The following is a 15,078-nucleotide window of genomic DNA, read 5'->3' as shown; positions in this document are numbered from 1 at the left end:
CAACAAAAATAAGCTTCGATCATCATCTATCAATATCAATTTATATGATTTTATTGCAGTTTAAATTATAAGCAAAACTTATATTGAATTCTCCAATAGCTTGGAATGGATATATGCCGGTACATCACTATATCTTAACTTGTAAGAAAAAGTATAAAAAACCTAAAACCAATTTTCACTATTTTTTTTTTCCCCTTTGGGGCAGACAATCATTTTTCCACTTCTGACGATTTTGATTTGATGCATTAACATATCGTTAGGCAAAAATAATAAAATAGAACCTGTTTATCATTTTTCCATCTTTACCCTTTTTTAAATCAACGAAAACGACTCATTGTCTTATCTTTTTAAGAGTTTCATCAACACTTTGCCTGTCATAATTTTGTTAAATTAAAATTAAAAAGTTATACTTTATTTAGTTAGAATAAGAAGTACGAAATTGAGATGGTAATACAACTCAAATGGTGCATTTGAATTCTTTTTATTTTTTTAATAGTTTATGCTCTTTTCTCATAAAGACTAAAAATCGTTGATGGTGAAAAATTGTCACAAAAGCTCAAAAAGCATAAGGATGGGCTGAGGCTGAAAAGAGAAGAAAAGTAGAGAGATGAGTATTTCTTACGCGACAAATAGTAGATATTCATAGTCGTCGTCTTCGTAAACGGAAAATTGGAACATTGGGATTCTTCTCTTGCTCATGGCTTGCTGTGCAGGTGATCGCTTCCTTCCCTCTCTGTAAGCGAAGAATATAGTGCTCAGTGATTCCTAATTCTCTGTAGGTAAGCAATCTTTTCCCTCGCTAACTTATGCATCTGGTAAAGTCGGTTTCTTCATTTCCGAATCTCGCTTCGAAAAGACATTCAGTTCAGCTTGTGCTTTGGTCAAGCCTGGGATCAACGTAAATTACAAGGTAATATATTAAGTTTATGAGAATATGTGGGAGACGAATAAAGGATCACAATTATGTTGGAGTAGGATATCTTTTGAATTATTCTATTGTTTTGATTGAGCTCGAAATGGTCAGATTATTGCAGTGAATTATCAGATTGAGTATAGGTTGTGTTTCGGGAATTTTTATCTGCATTTAATAGGCTTAATTTGATATTTTGATTTATGAAGAATAAACGCGGATTTGCAAAGGTGGAAAATTGGTTGATTATATTACAAATTATAGCTATTTCCTAGTTAAGTGATTCGGAATTTTGACTTTCAATGCAGTGTTGGGAGAATGCAAGTGCTGCAGCAGGTTGATTTGTTAGTCTGTTGAGCGGCATCTTGAACGTTGGAGAGTTGTGACAATGGAAGTTGAGGCTGGGAGTTCTTCAACAGTTGCCACGGGTGGTCATGCTTCCCAACCAATCTCAGTACGTTCGAGGCGAAATAATGGTGTGTTTTTCTTGTTTCTCACGGCAGTTTTTCGATTGTTTCTTTCTTCTTCTTCTTCTTCTTCTTTTTTTTTTACGCCCACAGTTGAGGACTATTCTGTTTATGTTTTTATCTCTATAATTTCTGATAAATTCCGGTTTCTCTATTTGATATGTCTGTAATGGACTGGGTTGTTACTGGGACATCATCTAGACATGTCAGATTATAGGAGGTTACTTACACACATTAGATGTTAGGGGATGGTTTCTCTAAGCTATCTCTCCTTATTTCAAGTTTCAAGGCTAGATTGTAATTTTCTTTTTTTACTAAGATCTAAGCATATGTAATTCTTATCAGTTATCAGCAGTCAAAAAGAGTGTTGGTTCATTTTTGTTTTGGACCTATTGTTCGTTGACTTCATTGAGATTTGGTTTTTTTTCCTTTGTCTCTGTTAGAAACTCACAATTATAGAGGATGTGGCAGAGTAATCATATATTTAAATTAGTTATTATATACTTCTTCAGGCCTCGGGTTCACATTGCCAGAAAGAACTAAGAATAAAGGAATTTAGAGACTAAGAGGAAAATAAAATGTAGGGGGACAATCCCACCTATTCTAAATAGAAGCCAACAGGCGTTCATTTGCTGCCTTGAATCCCTCCCCCGCCCCCCGGGGGGGTTTAAGAAAAGAGAGAAAGAAGTTGCTTTTATGGTTTACTGAAGATGTGCATATTGGCGTGGCTGCCATTTGCTCAATGTCACTGTCTGCTTGGCTACCGCCACAGCAGATTGTAATGAGAGTACTTATTTAGTTGCAGTATATTTGAAGGGCCTGATATTACATTACTGTTTCAGTGCATTTTATGATATATATCTTTTTGTGAAAAGTGACTCTGACTTGGAGGATGAATCAAATTTGGTGCCGATTTTATCTGTTGCATAGTTTAGAAAGTCTTGTGCGGTGGTTTACTTTTAACTGCATCTCATGTTTCTCTTTTAGATAAGTCTCTGCGCATGAACTTCCTTTTTAAAATCTTTAACCTTTTTACTTCTTTAATATAACTTAATGTCATTGTGGGGGTGGCTTTGTAGCATTCTACCAGTTTACCCAGCAGAACCTTCCAGCTTGTAAACCTGTCCTTACACCAGCAACAGTAAGTTCTTTGACATTATTTGAATATTAATAGGTGCTTTGTTTCATAAAATGTGCGTGCTAAATCTCAATCATGCACTACGCAGGTCATTGCTGCATTTCTATTGATGGGTTGCATTTTCATTCCTGTTGGGCTTGTCACTCTTCGTGCTTCCTATAGTGTAAAATGCATTTCTATTTTCTTTTCATTCTGCGCGGTGATTTTTTTTCTTCTCTCTTCAAAAGCTTAACGCTTGGTGGAACATACTTTTGACCTATGGATTGTCAGGTTGTTGAAGTTGTGGATAGGTATGATGTTGAATGTGTTCCAGAAGAATATAGAAGTAACAAGGTTGCATATATCAAAGATGACTCAATCTCCAAAAATTGTTCACGATTCTTGAAGGTGATTAGTCATTTATCTTTCGACTGCATTAGTTAGTCATGCTATCTCTGCAGTCTTTGTTTGATCTCTGAGACCTTTTCCGGAATTCGCAATGTCAAAATCCTGTGGATACTTAGTTCTTTCATCATACATCTATTCACTTGTTTGCTTACGGTCCCTTAATTTTGTTTACAACTTGTCTGTAGGTACCTAAATCAATGAGAGCACCAATTTATATCTATTATCAGCTTGATAATTATTACCAAAACCACCGACGGTGAGGATGCTTTATTTCCCTTTATATACCATGGAGCTCTTGCATGGCATTGCATTCCCATTTCTTCAGTCTCTTCCACTTTCTTTTCCTCTCGTCTATTATTTTTTTTCTTGGTCCTGGTCTACAAATAATATGTATTTCATAAGTATATCCTCAAGTTTGGGGATTTCAATAACATCATGAGTATTTATGCTGGAGCTAAGCTGGATTTTGCTCCGTTCAAGACAATTTAGTTTTTGGTTGTCACCTCACCTGCCTGCTTTATCATCTGTGCTGCTTGTTGAATGTCTCTAGTACCCTTGAAGAATCGTGCAGAATGATTTTTCCATGTAAAGGCAGAAGATATCATAGTCAATTGTCATATAAAATGATCATATCCAAATTTTTAGGCCTTGAGCTATAAAATGGTCAGATACAAAAGGGCCTTGAAGCCCAAGCTTACGTTATGATTGCAGAGCTAAAAGGAAACTAAATTAAGAATTGAACTATCAATTGGTATTAAGTTATTTGATGGATATAACAGTCATTCTTTCTTTATGCAGTCACAATATTGTTATGCCCTTCCTCTTAATAAAGTGCTAAAAAGTTTAAAAGAGAGAGCTGGTAATTGTCCCTTGAAATGATTTTAGATATCTACACTGTTTCCCCTTCAAAAGCAACTTTTACTTTCCTGCCATTCACAACTTTTAGATCTACCAAATTATAAATCTCTGGGATCTACATGATATTTTCTAATTGTTCCCTTTGACATTTTAGGTCGCCTCTGAAAAATTAGTTGCGGATTTTGTTTGTCAAGTTTAGATTTTCTTAATTTCTTTTTGTTATTGTTCACCAAAATTTATGAGTTGAACCATGAGAAAGCTCATGCCACCTCATGGTATGCTTTCTGGACATTTGGTTGAGATGTTTATGGAATGAATATCATGTAGGGTACCCGAAAGCATTTCAAATTCTTCAATAGTAGATGTATAAAACGTGTTATTTATTTTCCTCCTTCTTTACATCCGTAAACATGAGTGCTTATATAATCAGTTTCTATTGCATGATTGCTATGGTCATTGAAGTCCTCGAAATTTGTTCAGGTATGTCAAGAGTAGAAGTGATCAACAACTCTTACAAGGACTTGGGCACAATGGCACCAGTTCTTGTAAACCTTTAGAGTCCTCTAATGGTCAGCCAATTGTACCTTGCGGGTTAATAGCATGGAGTTTGTTCAACGATACGTACAGATTTAGTCGAGGACCATCAGATTTGAAGGTCAACAGGAAAAACATTGCATGGAAGAGTGATCGTGATCATAAATTTGGGAAGCATGTTTACCCTTTTAATTTTCAGAATGGGACCTTGATTGGTGGTGGAAAGCTGAATCCGCATATTCCTGTAAGTTCCAAATCTTGCATACAATATATCACTTTACTTCCTTCCTAATTATGATATGGCCCATAGTTGATTTTCTATATTCTTTTGTCTATGAGAAAAAAGTTTAAATACAATTAATTTGTGGCTTCAGCTGCAATGCCTGATAGATTTCCTTCGTGGTCAATACCGATGCAGAGTAGTTGGAAATGATCAGAACAGTATTTATCATAATCGAGGATATTGACAAGCATATAGGTTAAGCTGAAGCCTTAATTTTTGTATGCCCACCATGTGCAGAAAATGTTGGATGAGAAGGGGAGGGGGTTGTGGGGGAGAAAAAACTTCAGGAACCAATTCACCTTGAAACCTTAAGTTGTTTGGTGGAGGCTTATAGATGTTTCCCCCTCTTATAATCTCATAACTATATATTCATGTGCAATACTTATCTTTCCACTTCAACGATCTGATTCATGTGTAATCCAGGTGAATTTTTTTTGAATGATTTAAAAAAATTAAAGAGGCACAAAACCCTATATGTACAGATAGAAAACACTCAAACAGTGATAAGGATTCGGTTTTTGTTTTATATATTTGATTGATATTGATGTGAGTTCTCATCGTCTACCTGTGCTGCCCATTTTTCTTTTCACATTCAGCTTGGTGACCAAGAAGATCTTTTAGTATGGATGCGCACTGCTGCTCTCCCTAGCTTCCGGAAGCTGTATGGTAAAATTGAAGAGGATCTGGATGCAGATGATGTTGTTGTGGTCCACCTATTGAATAACTACAACACTTACAGTTTTGGTGGAAAAAAGAAGATTGTTCTGTCAACATCAAGCTGGCTGGGTGGAAAGAATGATTTTCTTGGACTCGCAAATGTTTTTGTTGGGTCCTTTTGTGTATTGATCTCCGTCATCTTCTTGTTGCTTCATGTGAAAAATCCCAGGTAATTATTATAGTACATAAAATGACAAGAGTCCGGTAGCTTTTGTCATTTTTCCCACCTGATTCTGAAATTTGATTTCAAATATTCCTCATGTTACCCGTGCTGAAATATCCCTCAGTTAGCCCACTATTCCGAACTATTCTATCATGCAGTTTCCTGGAAGATTCTGAACTATTTTCAAGAGTAGAGAAAATGATTAAGATAATTTCCTGGGTGTTTCCTATCAAGTTCTTTAATTAAACTGTGGAATATGAAACGTTGAAGAACTTTCTTGAAAGGAGTCAAATGATGTGTTGTATATGCTTGTATATTATTTTCCCGTTAGTACAATTTGCAAACAGCACAGCTGATTTTTTTTCTTTCTTTTCTGTTTGCAGGCCTTGTGGGGACCTAGCTTACTTATCTTGGAGCAAGTAGGCATTGCAAATTGATAGCCTAAAAGAAGGATTAGATATACTTTTTCCCCTTCAAAATATTCTCTTTCTCTGACGCTGATCTCAGATGATAGGCATTCTTGTTACGTTAGCTTTTGTATTTAACTGTACATGATAATGGAAAAGTATATAGCCCAGTGAGAAAATGCTTTAGAAACACAAACCGTATTACCAACCGATATAGAGTTTATATATTAAACTGCTATTTCAGAACCACATGGGCTGGCTGAAGTAGCAAGGATGGGATGGAGTGTGAGTAGCAGTTAAGGATTTAATCCTCCTGATATAATTTTTTTTTTTAAAAAAAGGTGTGTAATTAAGTCAGGTTTAAAACAAATGTTGCTTATGGAACTTCTTTGTTTGGAAACCAATTAGAACACAAAAGCCAGGATTTGGTAGAAGCAACTAGCTTGCTGCCTGCACCTTATGAAACTTACGACTTTATGAATTTCAATTATAAACAACTGTGTAATATTATTTTATACAATTTATAAATTATTTATGAAAATATAATAATCAGTTACCTATCAATATTGAGACCAAGGCCAAACATACAATAATTATATACTGTGGTTTGATCTTTTTTTTTCTATTGAGAGTTCAAATTTTATAGAATAATCTTCAATTAATTCGATAATGTTTAGTTGATTTGACAATCAGATCTATTAGCCATGAGGATTATTCTTTTTTTTTTTTGGGGTAATAATTGAATCAAGAATTAGTCATCAAATAAGATGCCCGATTGTCATTTGAAAACAGAAAAGGCGTAGCCTTGCAAGCCATCTGCATCTAGAAACCCAGTAGACTTCAGATTCTGCCGCCTGAGACGACGGTGAATATAAAATCATTTATTGCCTTCTAGAGTGAATACCTATGTCACCCTAGTAGAAGTTTCGTTTTTTAATCGAATTTTCAAGTTTAAAAAAAATTAAATTGACTAGATCTAAAAACTATTCCCAATTTTAAATCACTTCTCATATTTTCCTTACAAATAAATTATTAATCTTTCTAGAATAATGACATATGACTACACATCACGGCCTAGCTCTAATCAAAGTCTGCTCAGATCTCTCTTCAAGCAAGTAATCTGCAATTCTCTGATATTTCCTTCTGTTCATAGGAACTCTATAAATTCTCATTGTCCTTCCACTTTCTATCGCCAATTTTGTCACAGAAATCTTTCTTTCTCTTTATCATCAGGTTTCTATTCTTTTCCTTTCCCAGAGAAAAAAAAAAACATCTAATTAAAATTTCTGCGATGATGGAGTTTCAGTATAGGAGCAAGTGGGATGAAGTTGCACCTTCCCTCTTGATATCTCACCAGAAATCTTCCAGTCATCCAAGATTGGAACCCATCATTGAAGATGAACCAGATTTCTTTGGATTCCTGAATCACGAAGCTTTGCTTCCTTTTTTTCTATTACTTTCTGTGGCTCTGTTCTTTCTTCTGTAAAATTAGTGAGGCTGAATTTTAGCCTCTATGTTACATAGGAAGTTAGGATTTAGGAATAATATTAAAAACTACTGTTCTTCATGTATCTTGAAGAAAAACGATTGCAGGTAATATTATTAAAATTAATAATTAATACAGACTAAAAGTCATTTTGTTGTTTCTGTTTTGATTTGTTTGGCTATTACGTACGGTACCACCTGGCTTGTTAATACAAAAAGGAGAGGTTTACCTCACGAAAAGGGGAGCTTTCCGAAGATTATACGTTCGTCAATTCCGCAGAATTTTGAACAATTACATGTAGATAACATTATAACCTTCAAAACATAATAAAAAAAACTTCGTTTTATCAAAGACAAATGAATTAAAGTCTTTTGAGTTTGATATGCAGAAAATCCCTTAACCATGAATCCTAAATTAAACTGGTAGGCTCATAAAGCCCTTTCTGCTTGTTCGTTAATACATTATTTCACTGGCGAAGAATAATATGCGAGTGAAAACAAACTTTTTTAACATTTGAGACGATAATTTTTTAAACTTATCTTTTATATCTGCGTATCATCCTCACAAACAACATGTGTATGCAAACTACCCCTTTAGATGTCATATTCTGGCAGTAAAATAACATAATTTTTTATTCATGTACTGAAAAGCTTCATATTTCTGTACAAGAAGAAGTAGGAAACAAAAGAGAGAGAGAGTGGAAGAACAAAGAGAATCCTTTTTGGTAAAACAACCTCAAACTGATTATTGTATTCAGATGCTTCTTCAATGATAGGCTCCAACTTTGGAAGGTAATTAGGGCTACATTTCTGAGGGTTTATCAGCATTGCTGGGGCCACCTCTCCACATATGCCTCTCACTTGCTTCACCATCTTCGCAATCAAAAAGAGCTTTTTAGGGTTTAAGAGAGAGAGAGAGAGAGATTTTGATATTGCTTCACAACTCCGAATATTTTTCTGCTGATGATCTCAAATCAATGGAGCTGTGTATATATATACATGGGTCAGTGAACTAAAGAAAGAAAGAAACAGTTAGGTTGGCTATATAAGAAATATATAACAACAAAGGTGTTGGAAAGTTAATTTACGCATTCCAGAATATGCTTTTGGAGGCTTAAAATAGAATAATAATTAGGTAACAAAGACTTTTAATTGACTTTTGTGAAGGCCGGATTTTCTAATGATAGTATATAATATGTGGGAACTACTCGACATTGTGACTGATCATTAAAAATAGATTCTTCATGTTTTCAGATTTTGTGGAAAAGTTCAATAACAAACATCTCAAACGTAAAAGATTTTTTCTTGGCTGAAATTGGGATATCTAACCGGGTAGATATCCATATATAGCCATGTTCTAAAACTACACTAAAAATTAGACGTTAGAGGTTAATTAGTTTCATATATGTGTATGGCTTTAATTTGCAAATGAAGTGCTTGAAAAGGTCATAGATAGGCGGGTACGTATAGTTGGCCTTATAATGCGGTATTTCTAGCAGTCTAAGAGGGTTGGCCACTTACCCCAACATAATTTTTGAAAATAAAATTAATTAACGTTCGTGAAGATGATGATAATATATATATATATATATATATAGGAGTGTTGGTTGTTTATCAAATTAATTATACTCTCACCCTTTTGTTAAGATTTGATCATGTGGAGCAAAATTACCCGCAAACTTGCAATAATTAATGCTTGTTATAGAAATTATGAGGGTTTTTTTTTGGCATCGCTTTGTTACCAAAATTAAGAATATTTTGTAATATACAATTTTACTCTTAATTTATTACTATTGTGCTAACTTTGAAGGATAAAGTTAAAAAGTTATTGAATTTTAAATGAAAGTTAATAAAGTTTAAAGTTTTCCTTAATATATGTGAAACATATTGAAAGTAACTTGTAAATAGGACCAGAAGGGTATCGATTAGTAAGCATCATTATAGTACTCTCATCTGAAAAAGTTTCACTGAATACGAGAATCCGACCAAAAATGTTAGTGCTAATATATGTAATTGAGCAATTGATATATATATATATATATATATATATTCTATTTCGGTGCGTTAATTTGATGGTGCAAAGAGCCAAAAATGTCTTGAGATCAATAAACAAATTTACACACTCCGATCTGTACGAGCTTTCTTTAAGCTGCATGTGAAGGTTTGCTTTGATTTGGTGAGCTAGCAGCTAGCTCTATATAAGATTCAACTCATATTTTTTCACAAAATTACATATATACTTGGAATTCAACAAAAATATAATATAATCATTGAGATATTACAAACACAGAATCAGATTTATGACTTGGTCGAGCTAGCTATATTTATATATGAGAAAAGAGGGTTTCATCTTATGTCAGCTGAAGGCTTGATTTGCTGGGTTTCATTCTTCATCTTCATCGTCATATTCTTCTTCTTCCTCCTCATCTTCATCTTCTTCTTCAGAAATAGTTTCCATGGTTGTTTCGAGGTTGTAAATCTTAGGAACGACATTAAAGAAGCTAGGATAATATTGAGGTGCAACAGCACAGAATGGCGTTAATGAAGAAGAAGAAGGAGTGTTTAGGAACATTTGGGACCCACTTATCTGGGAGGTTGCAGGAAGCATATCCATCTATGGTTTGGGTTACTGAAAAGAGATGAACTCCGTGTTATTTATAATACACAGTACACACACTCTCTCGCCAACTTGATAAGGATGATATCATTTTGAGAAGAGAATCAAAATAAGACAATCGTCGTATAGTTAATTTATGTGGTAGCTATTATATTTGTGAAAGCTTTTTATTACATTATCCTCTTTATATCTTTTGTGAAAAAAAATACTAGTTATCTATGGTATTCTTAATATAAGAGCTAGATAACTAAGACATCCTCAATATGAGAGCTAGATAACTAATATGCAGATATTAAAAAATTATTTAGGTTGATTACTTATAACAAATGTGTATGTGTTGATTTTTCTAAACCATCCTCTTTAATCATGTGTATTAAAACTATCTTTTAGTAGAAATTTTCTTAATATACAAAATGAATCTGGATACTTTAAGAGAGAAAAACTATAAATTTGAGATAAAGCAAAATGTGATTTAAGATCAAATTCAACTTCTAACTAGTTCTTATATTAGGGATGAAAGGTAATATATAGGAATCCCTGACAATATAAAATTAATTCCTTTAATTTCAAAGATCGGCCCTCTATATTAATTTAGATTTGGACTGTACATATATGTACGAATGACTTGCTTTACACAATAAATGCAGGTATTTGGAGGCATTCTTTCCTATTTTGTATTTAAATTATAAGTCCTCCTGATTGATTGTAACGCTTCCCTATGAGTGGCCCTCCCCCTACGAAAATGGATTAGATTAGCCCTCGAAAGCTCTTTGTTTACAAACACACACAATGCTTGACCTTCCCTATACGGCACATGTGATGTTTATGGGCAGAGGGCACCATACCTTTGGGATGGATGCTATATGCCAATCTTCATTTCACATGGCCTTTTTGGCGGGAAGGATGCATATATAGAAGGATCTGAAATAGATAATAATGTGGTAATTATTATTATGTTTGATTAAGATTAAGGCTTTACTTAATGGGGAGAAACAATATCGATAATATATGTCTATCTCATGACGTTAATTGCATCTTATATATTTAGCTTTGCAAGAGTTCTGAATATCATCTCTCACGTTATGAATATTTTGTCAATATGATTGATATTTATTTAGAAACTAATAACATTCATGTCGCTTGAACTACATATAGAACGATTTTAATGCTAATCATTAACGTGAGTTAATAGTAAAATTATGGGTGGGTATGCAGCATACTGAATCGGGTCAGTCATCGACCCAAAGTTTGATTTGGAAAAGACAGCAGGGTTGAACAAGCCAACCCATGGTTAAGTGCCATCCGATTCCAACTTAAGGTTAAGATGGACTAGTCTTGATTCATCAGACTCCCTAGATTGATTTAGGTAGTATAAAACTTCAATTTACTTTTTTCCCCCCTTTGTGAGAGGCAATATCTTAACTTGATAAACACAATTAAGATAATAAAAAAATATCTATAATCATATAAAACTTATTGTAAGATATTAAAACTTGTAGGAATTTTCAACAACAATAAAAAGCAACAAATTTCATATTACTTTTTGTTAACTTAGATAATAGAAAAGGCATTCAAAATTTTGATGAAACAAGCATAAAATATAATAAATGGACACAAAACACACCAAATTGACAATATATCCTCAATAGTTTTGATTGAACAAGAGATCAGAAATTTTCGCATTCATTAACTGTAAAGATCGAAATGGTAAACTTTTATGCTTAGTTATTACTATTTCCGTTTCTAATTATAAAACATCGTTTATAAACTATAAATGATATCGTATAATTAGGACTAGAGGTAGTATTTACAATGTGTATATCGTGAAACAGTGCACTGTTCAAATTTAATCTTTGAATCATTATTTATCTTAATCTTCACAAAGTATATGTCTTCTTATTCATTAAAAAAAAAAATTCATTTCTTGAGATAATATGGAAGATAAAAAACAAGTTCTTCTTAGCTAATATTGCTTCACACACACATGATTGTTGATGATAAAACGGTGTATAAAGAATAATGTTGATGATTAAATCCACCGTAATGAAAATTAATGAGGAAAAAAAGATAAATGCATTACAAATTAACAAAGAAAAATACTTAGAATCAAGTTTCTTATATCCATTAAATAAAATTCTCTAATTATATATGATTATGTATGATTAGAAAAATTGACATGACAAGTATAAAAAACTTGATGTATGCTTCATTAAAAAAATGAAAATTTGGTGGCAGCAGAAAGATTCCGCATGAGGAGCTATAAATGATGAGGCCACTACTTTTGGCATTCAGTATGGGTGCATCGTTATCACTTATCCCTTTGTTATTATCACTACTACGTACCAATCTTATACATATACAGGACCAAACCACTCAAATACTATTCAACCGTGTATGAAGTTGAATCAGTTATAAATAAATTCATATATTTTATATAATATATGTTTCAATAATCACTCTTTTTTCTTTTTTCCCCCCATTATTTATTTAGTATGGATAAACACAAATTAATTATAACTTAAAAATATGGATTAGAATCTTTAAAAATAAAACCAATTGTGACTAGCTAGAATGACTAGTCAACCCACCAGTTCTATCGATTTTCACCAATTTGAGGCCTACCAGTTCAATTATTACTTGTTTGGAATTGCTCATGTTAAGTGTTTATAGTATGTTTTGTAGGTGAGATAAAATTTCCTTCACATATTCACTTTATATTTTGTAAATTAGGATTGAAATGTTGCTTTTGGAATTACGTTTAGCCTTTTTATTGATTATTGGGTTTCCCGATTCTCCCTCGTTCTTATGAAACCGAACTAAACCGATTTTGAGTCAAACTGATTGAACTGGTTGGGTCGATTTGGCCCAATAATTCTTAGAGCATGACCACATACCACTATTTAGTAGTAGTATTTGCCTTTGAAATTCGCATTCCAAGTGGTTAAGCTTTTATATCATTCATTATCGATTAGTCACAACTCACATCATCTTTAATAAGTTTTCTTAACTTTTTTTTAATATTTTAAATAAGTATTATTATTATACATAAATTTAATAATTTTACAACTCATTGTATAAATTATAATGCGATTAATAAGTTTCTAAGATTTAATATGCATCATTACAGAATAAACTTGTTTGTTACCAATTTAGATTAATGTGAGGATACGTAGGGACTCTTGTCCTTCAAACAAATGGTTAAGGGTTCAATTCCTAGCTAGCTCTTAGGTAAAATAATCTGGTTGGAGTACTAATTTAATTCCTTTAAAAGGCCTAGTATATTTTAAAATGAAGGAAATAACTAATAAAGAGAATCATTATTACCACTGTGATCCTTAATATAAGTCACTTATAACACATTTTGGCATACCAAAATATACATTAAATTGTTAAAATTGTTCAATTTTATCATTATTAAAGTTTTCTATATATATATATATATTTACAAATCATTCACATATCTGCTTCCTCTTTTTCTCTCTCTCATAATAATTAAATGAGTAAAATTGAAAAACAAACATTAAATATATTACAAGTGAATTACAATTTAAGACCAAAACTTCCCCCTATATAAGTGACTTAAATTTAAAATCAAAGTGATATGTCTCAAAAAAATTGTAATTCCTATAATAAATGAGTAAAATGTACTCCCTTCCATCCTATTTATAAACTTCAAATTTGGAAAGGAATGTAATTCATTTTATTTGGAGTTTATTTAAACACTTAATGCATTTTTTTTATTTTGCCTTTAATTATTTATTTTCTCTCCTTTACCTACCCTCTTGTCACATTTTCTCATACATTAACTTTCATCCTTTTTCTTATTTATTATAAGAGCATATTTGAAAATAAAACTATATTTCTAACCTATTTACTAGTTTTAACTAATTTTAACTATTTATTTGTTATTCATAACTTAGTTATTTAATATTTATAACAAGAATAGGTGGGAGTAACGAAAAAAAACTTCAATATAAGAAATTACTGCTCATTTATTATTTTAATATAAAAGGATGGGTGGAGTGTCCACGTGAGCTGCAGCAGCTTGCCCATGTGAGCAAGCAGACATGTTGCCATGACCCTTACGAAATGGTGATGTGCATTTGTGTGTGTTTACTAAATTTACAATTTTACACACACAAACAAACACAGAAACACTCACGCATGCACAAACAAATTACGACATGTCTCTGATTGGTCAATCCTTATCCATACACCCATATGGTTCCTCTTGTTTCTACTATTTCTTCTTCCTTTGCTACCAAAAATGTTGGTCCACCCATGTCATATATATATATATATATATATATATTCATACATTTTTCAGTCTCATGCAACAAAATAAATTTACAATATATATTAAAGATTCTCTTCCAAGACGGGTTTTTGTAGTTCAATAACATTGAACATATTCCTTAAATCTCTTTCAAGCATGAGATTTTGGTTGGATTAGTACCTTATAAAGAACATAATGAGTGTGTGAGTTATGACTTTGGAAAAAAAAAAATCCCCCAAGTACGGCCATTAAGTAACACAACAAAAGGAACTTCAAAATTTGTGCGCAAATTCTATCTTGAATTGGTCTTCAAATTGATTTATTGATTTATATACGTAAGTAGAACTCTTCTAAGTTTATTTATCAACAAATGTAGATTTATTTGATTTCATATTCTAAAAATAATATTCCACCACACTTTTAGACTTAAAAACTAATCAAGCTTTTTCTTAATTAAAATAACTTTTCTATAATTTTTAAACTTTGGTATTGCCAAATAAATGAAATTTAGGTATTGAGGAGCTCAGAAGAAATCTATGACTTTGTCAACGTAATGCAAGCTAAGGTTCGTGGAAGAAAAGGGTGGGAGCCTTCATTTGGATGTGACTTTTTTTTAAAAGCAAGGAAAGGAAAGCAACTCTTTATAAAAGTTGAAATCTTTATAGGAGGCACTTTTAATTATAACATTTTAAGATTATATTATTCTTAATTATAATAATATTACATTCCTAAATTTTCCCTAAAATCTCTCCCTCTTCTCTTTTCTTCAATAAAATCGAATAGGAAATCTGCTCCTCTCTTCCTCTAAACCCTAAACCCCCCCCCCCAAAAAAAAA

General features: G+C 32.4%; 1 protein-coding gene across 4 annotated transcripts; it reads left to right on the top strand.

The window, feature by feature from the left end:
• The first annotated feature begins 583 nt into the window (after positions 1-583).
• Positions 584-6,187, top strand: LOC114747469 (putative ALA-interacting subunit 2). Of its 4 annotated transcripts, none has more exons than XM_028935806.1 (10): positions 584-713; positions 780-910; positions 1,219-1,386; positions 2,457-2,518; positions 2,604-2,678; positions 2,786-2,902; positions 3,088-3,158; positions 4,241-4,538; positions 5,174-5,463; positions 5,841-6,187. In XM_028935806.1, the coding sequence occupies exons 3-10, from the start codon at positions 1,299-1,301 to the stop codon at positions 5,878-5,880; spliced, it is 1,041 nt and encodes a 346-aa protein (XP_028791639.1). In that variant the 5' UTR covers positions 584-713; positions 780-910; positions 1,219-1,298; the 3' UTR covers positions 5,881-6,187. The 4 variants fall into 4 exon arrangements, with proteins under 4 accessions (XP_028791639.1, XP_028791641.1, XP_028791640.1 ...); XM_028935808.1 differs by having other exon boundaries at positions 584-779; positions 887-910; XM_028935807.1 differs by lacking the exon at positions 780-910 and having other exon boundaries at positions 584-779.
• The last annotated feature ends 8,891 nt before the right edge of the window (positions 6,188-15,078 follow it).

The sequence above is a fragment of the Neltuma alba genome, unplaced genomic scaffold (genome assembly GCF_004799145.2).
Source record: "Neltuma alba isolate B1F8T4 unplaced genomic scaffold, ASM479914v2 tig00005332_pilon, whole genome shotgun sequence".
Classification (NCBI taxonomy): domain Eukaryota; kingdom Viridiplantae; phylum Streptophyta; class Magnoliopsida; order Fabales; family Fabaceae; genus Neltuma; species Neltuma alba.
The sequence above is the reverse complement of the archived record's forward strand: the minus strand, read 5'-3'. Positions and strand labels throughout refer to the sequence as shown.

Excerpts from the sequence above, each read along its gene's own strand:
- LOC114747469 (XM_028935806.1), top strand. The coding sequence starts at position 1,299 with ATGGAAGTTGAGGCTGGGAGTTCTTCAACAGTTGCCACGGGTGGTCAT. Across the intron at positions 2,679-2,785 it reads CTCTTCGTGCTTCCTATAGT|GTTGTTGAAGTTGTGGATAG; the intron begins GTAAAATGCATT and ends ATGGATTGTCAG. Across the intron at positions 5,464-5,840 it reads CTTCATGTGAAAAATCCCAG|GCCTTGTGGGGACCTAGCTT; the intron begins GTAATTATTATA and ends TTCTGTTTGCAG.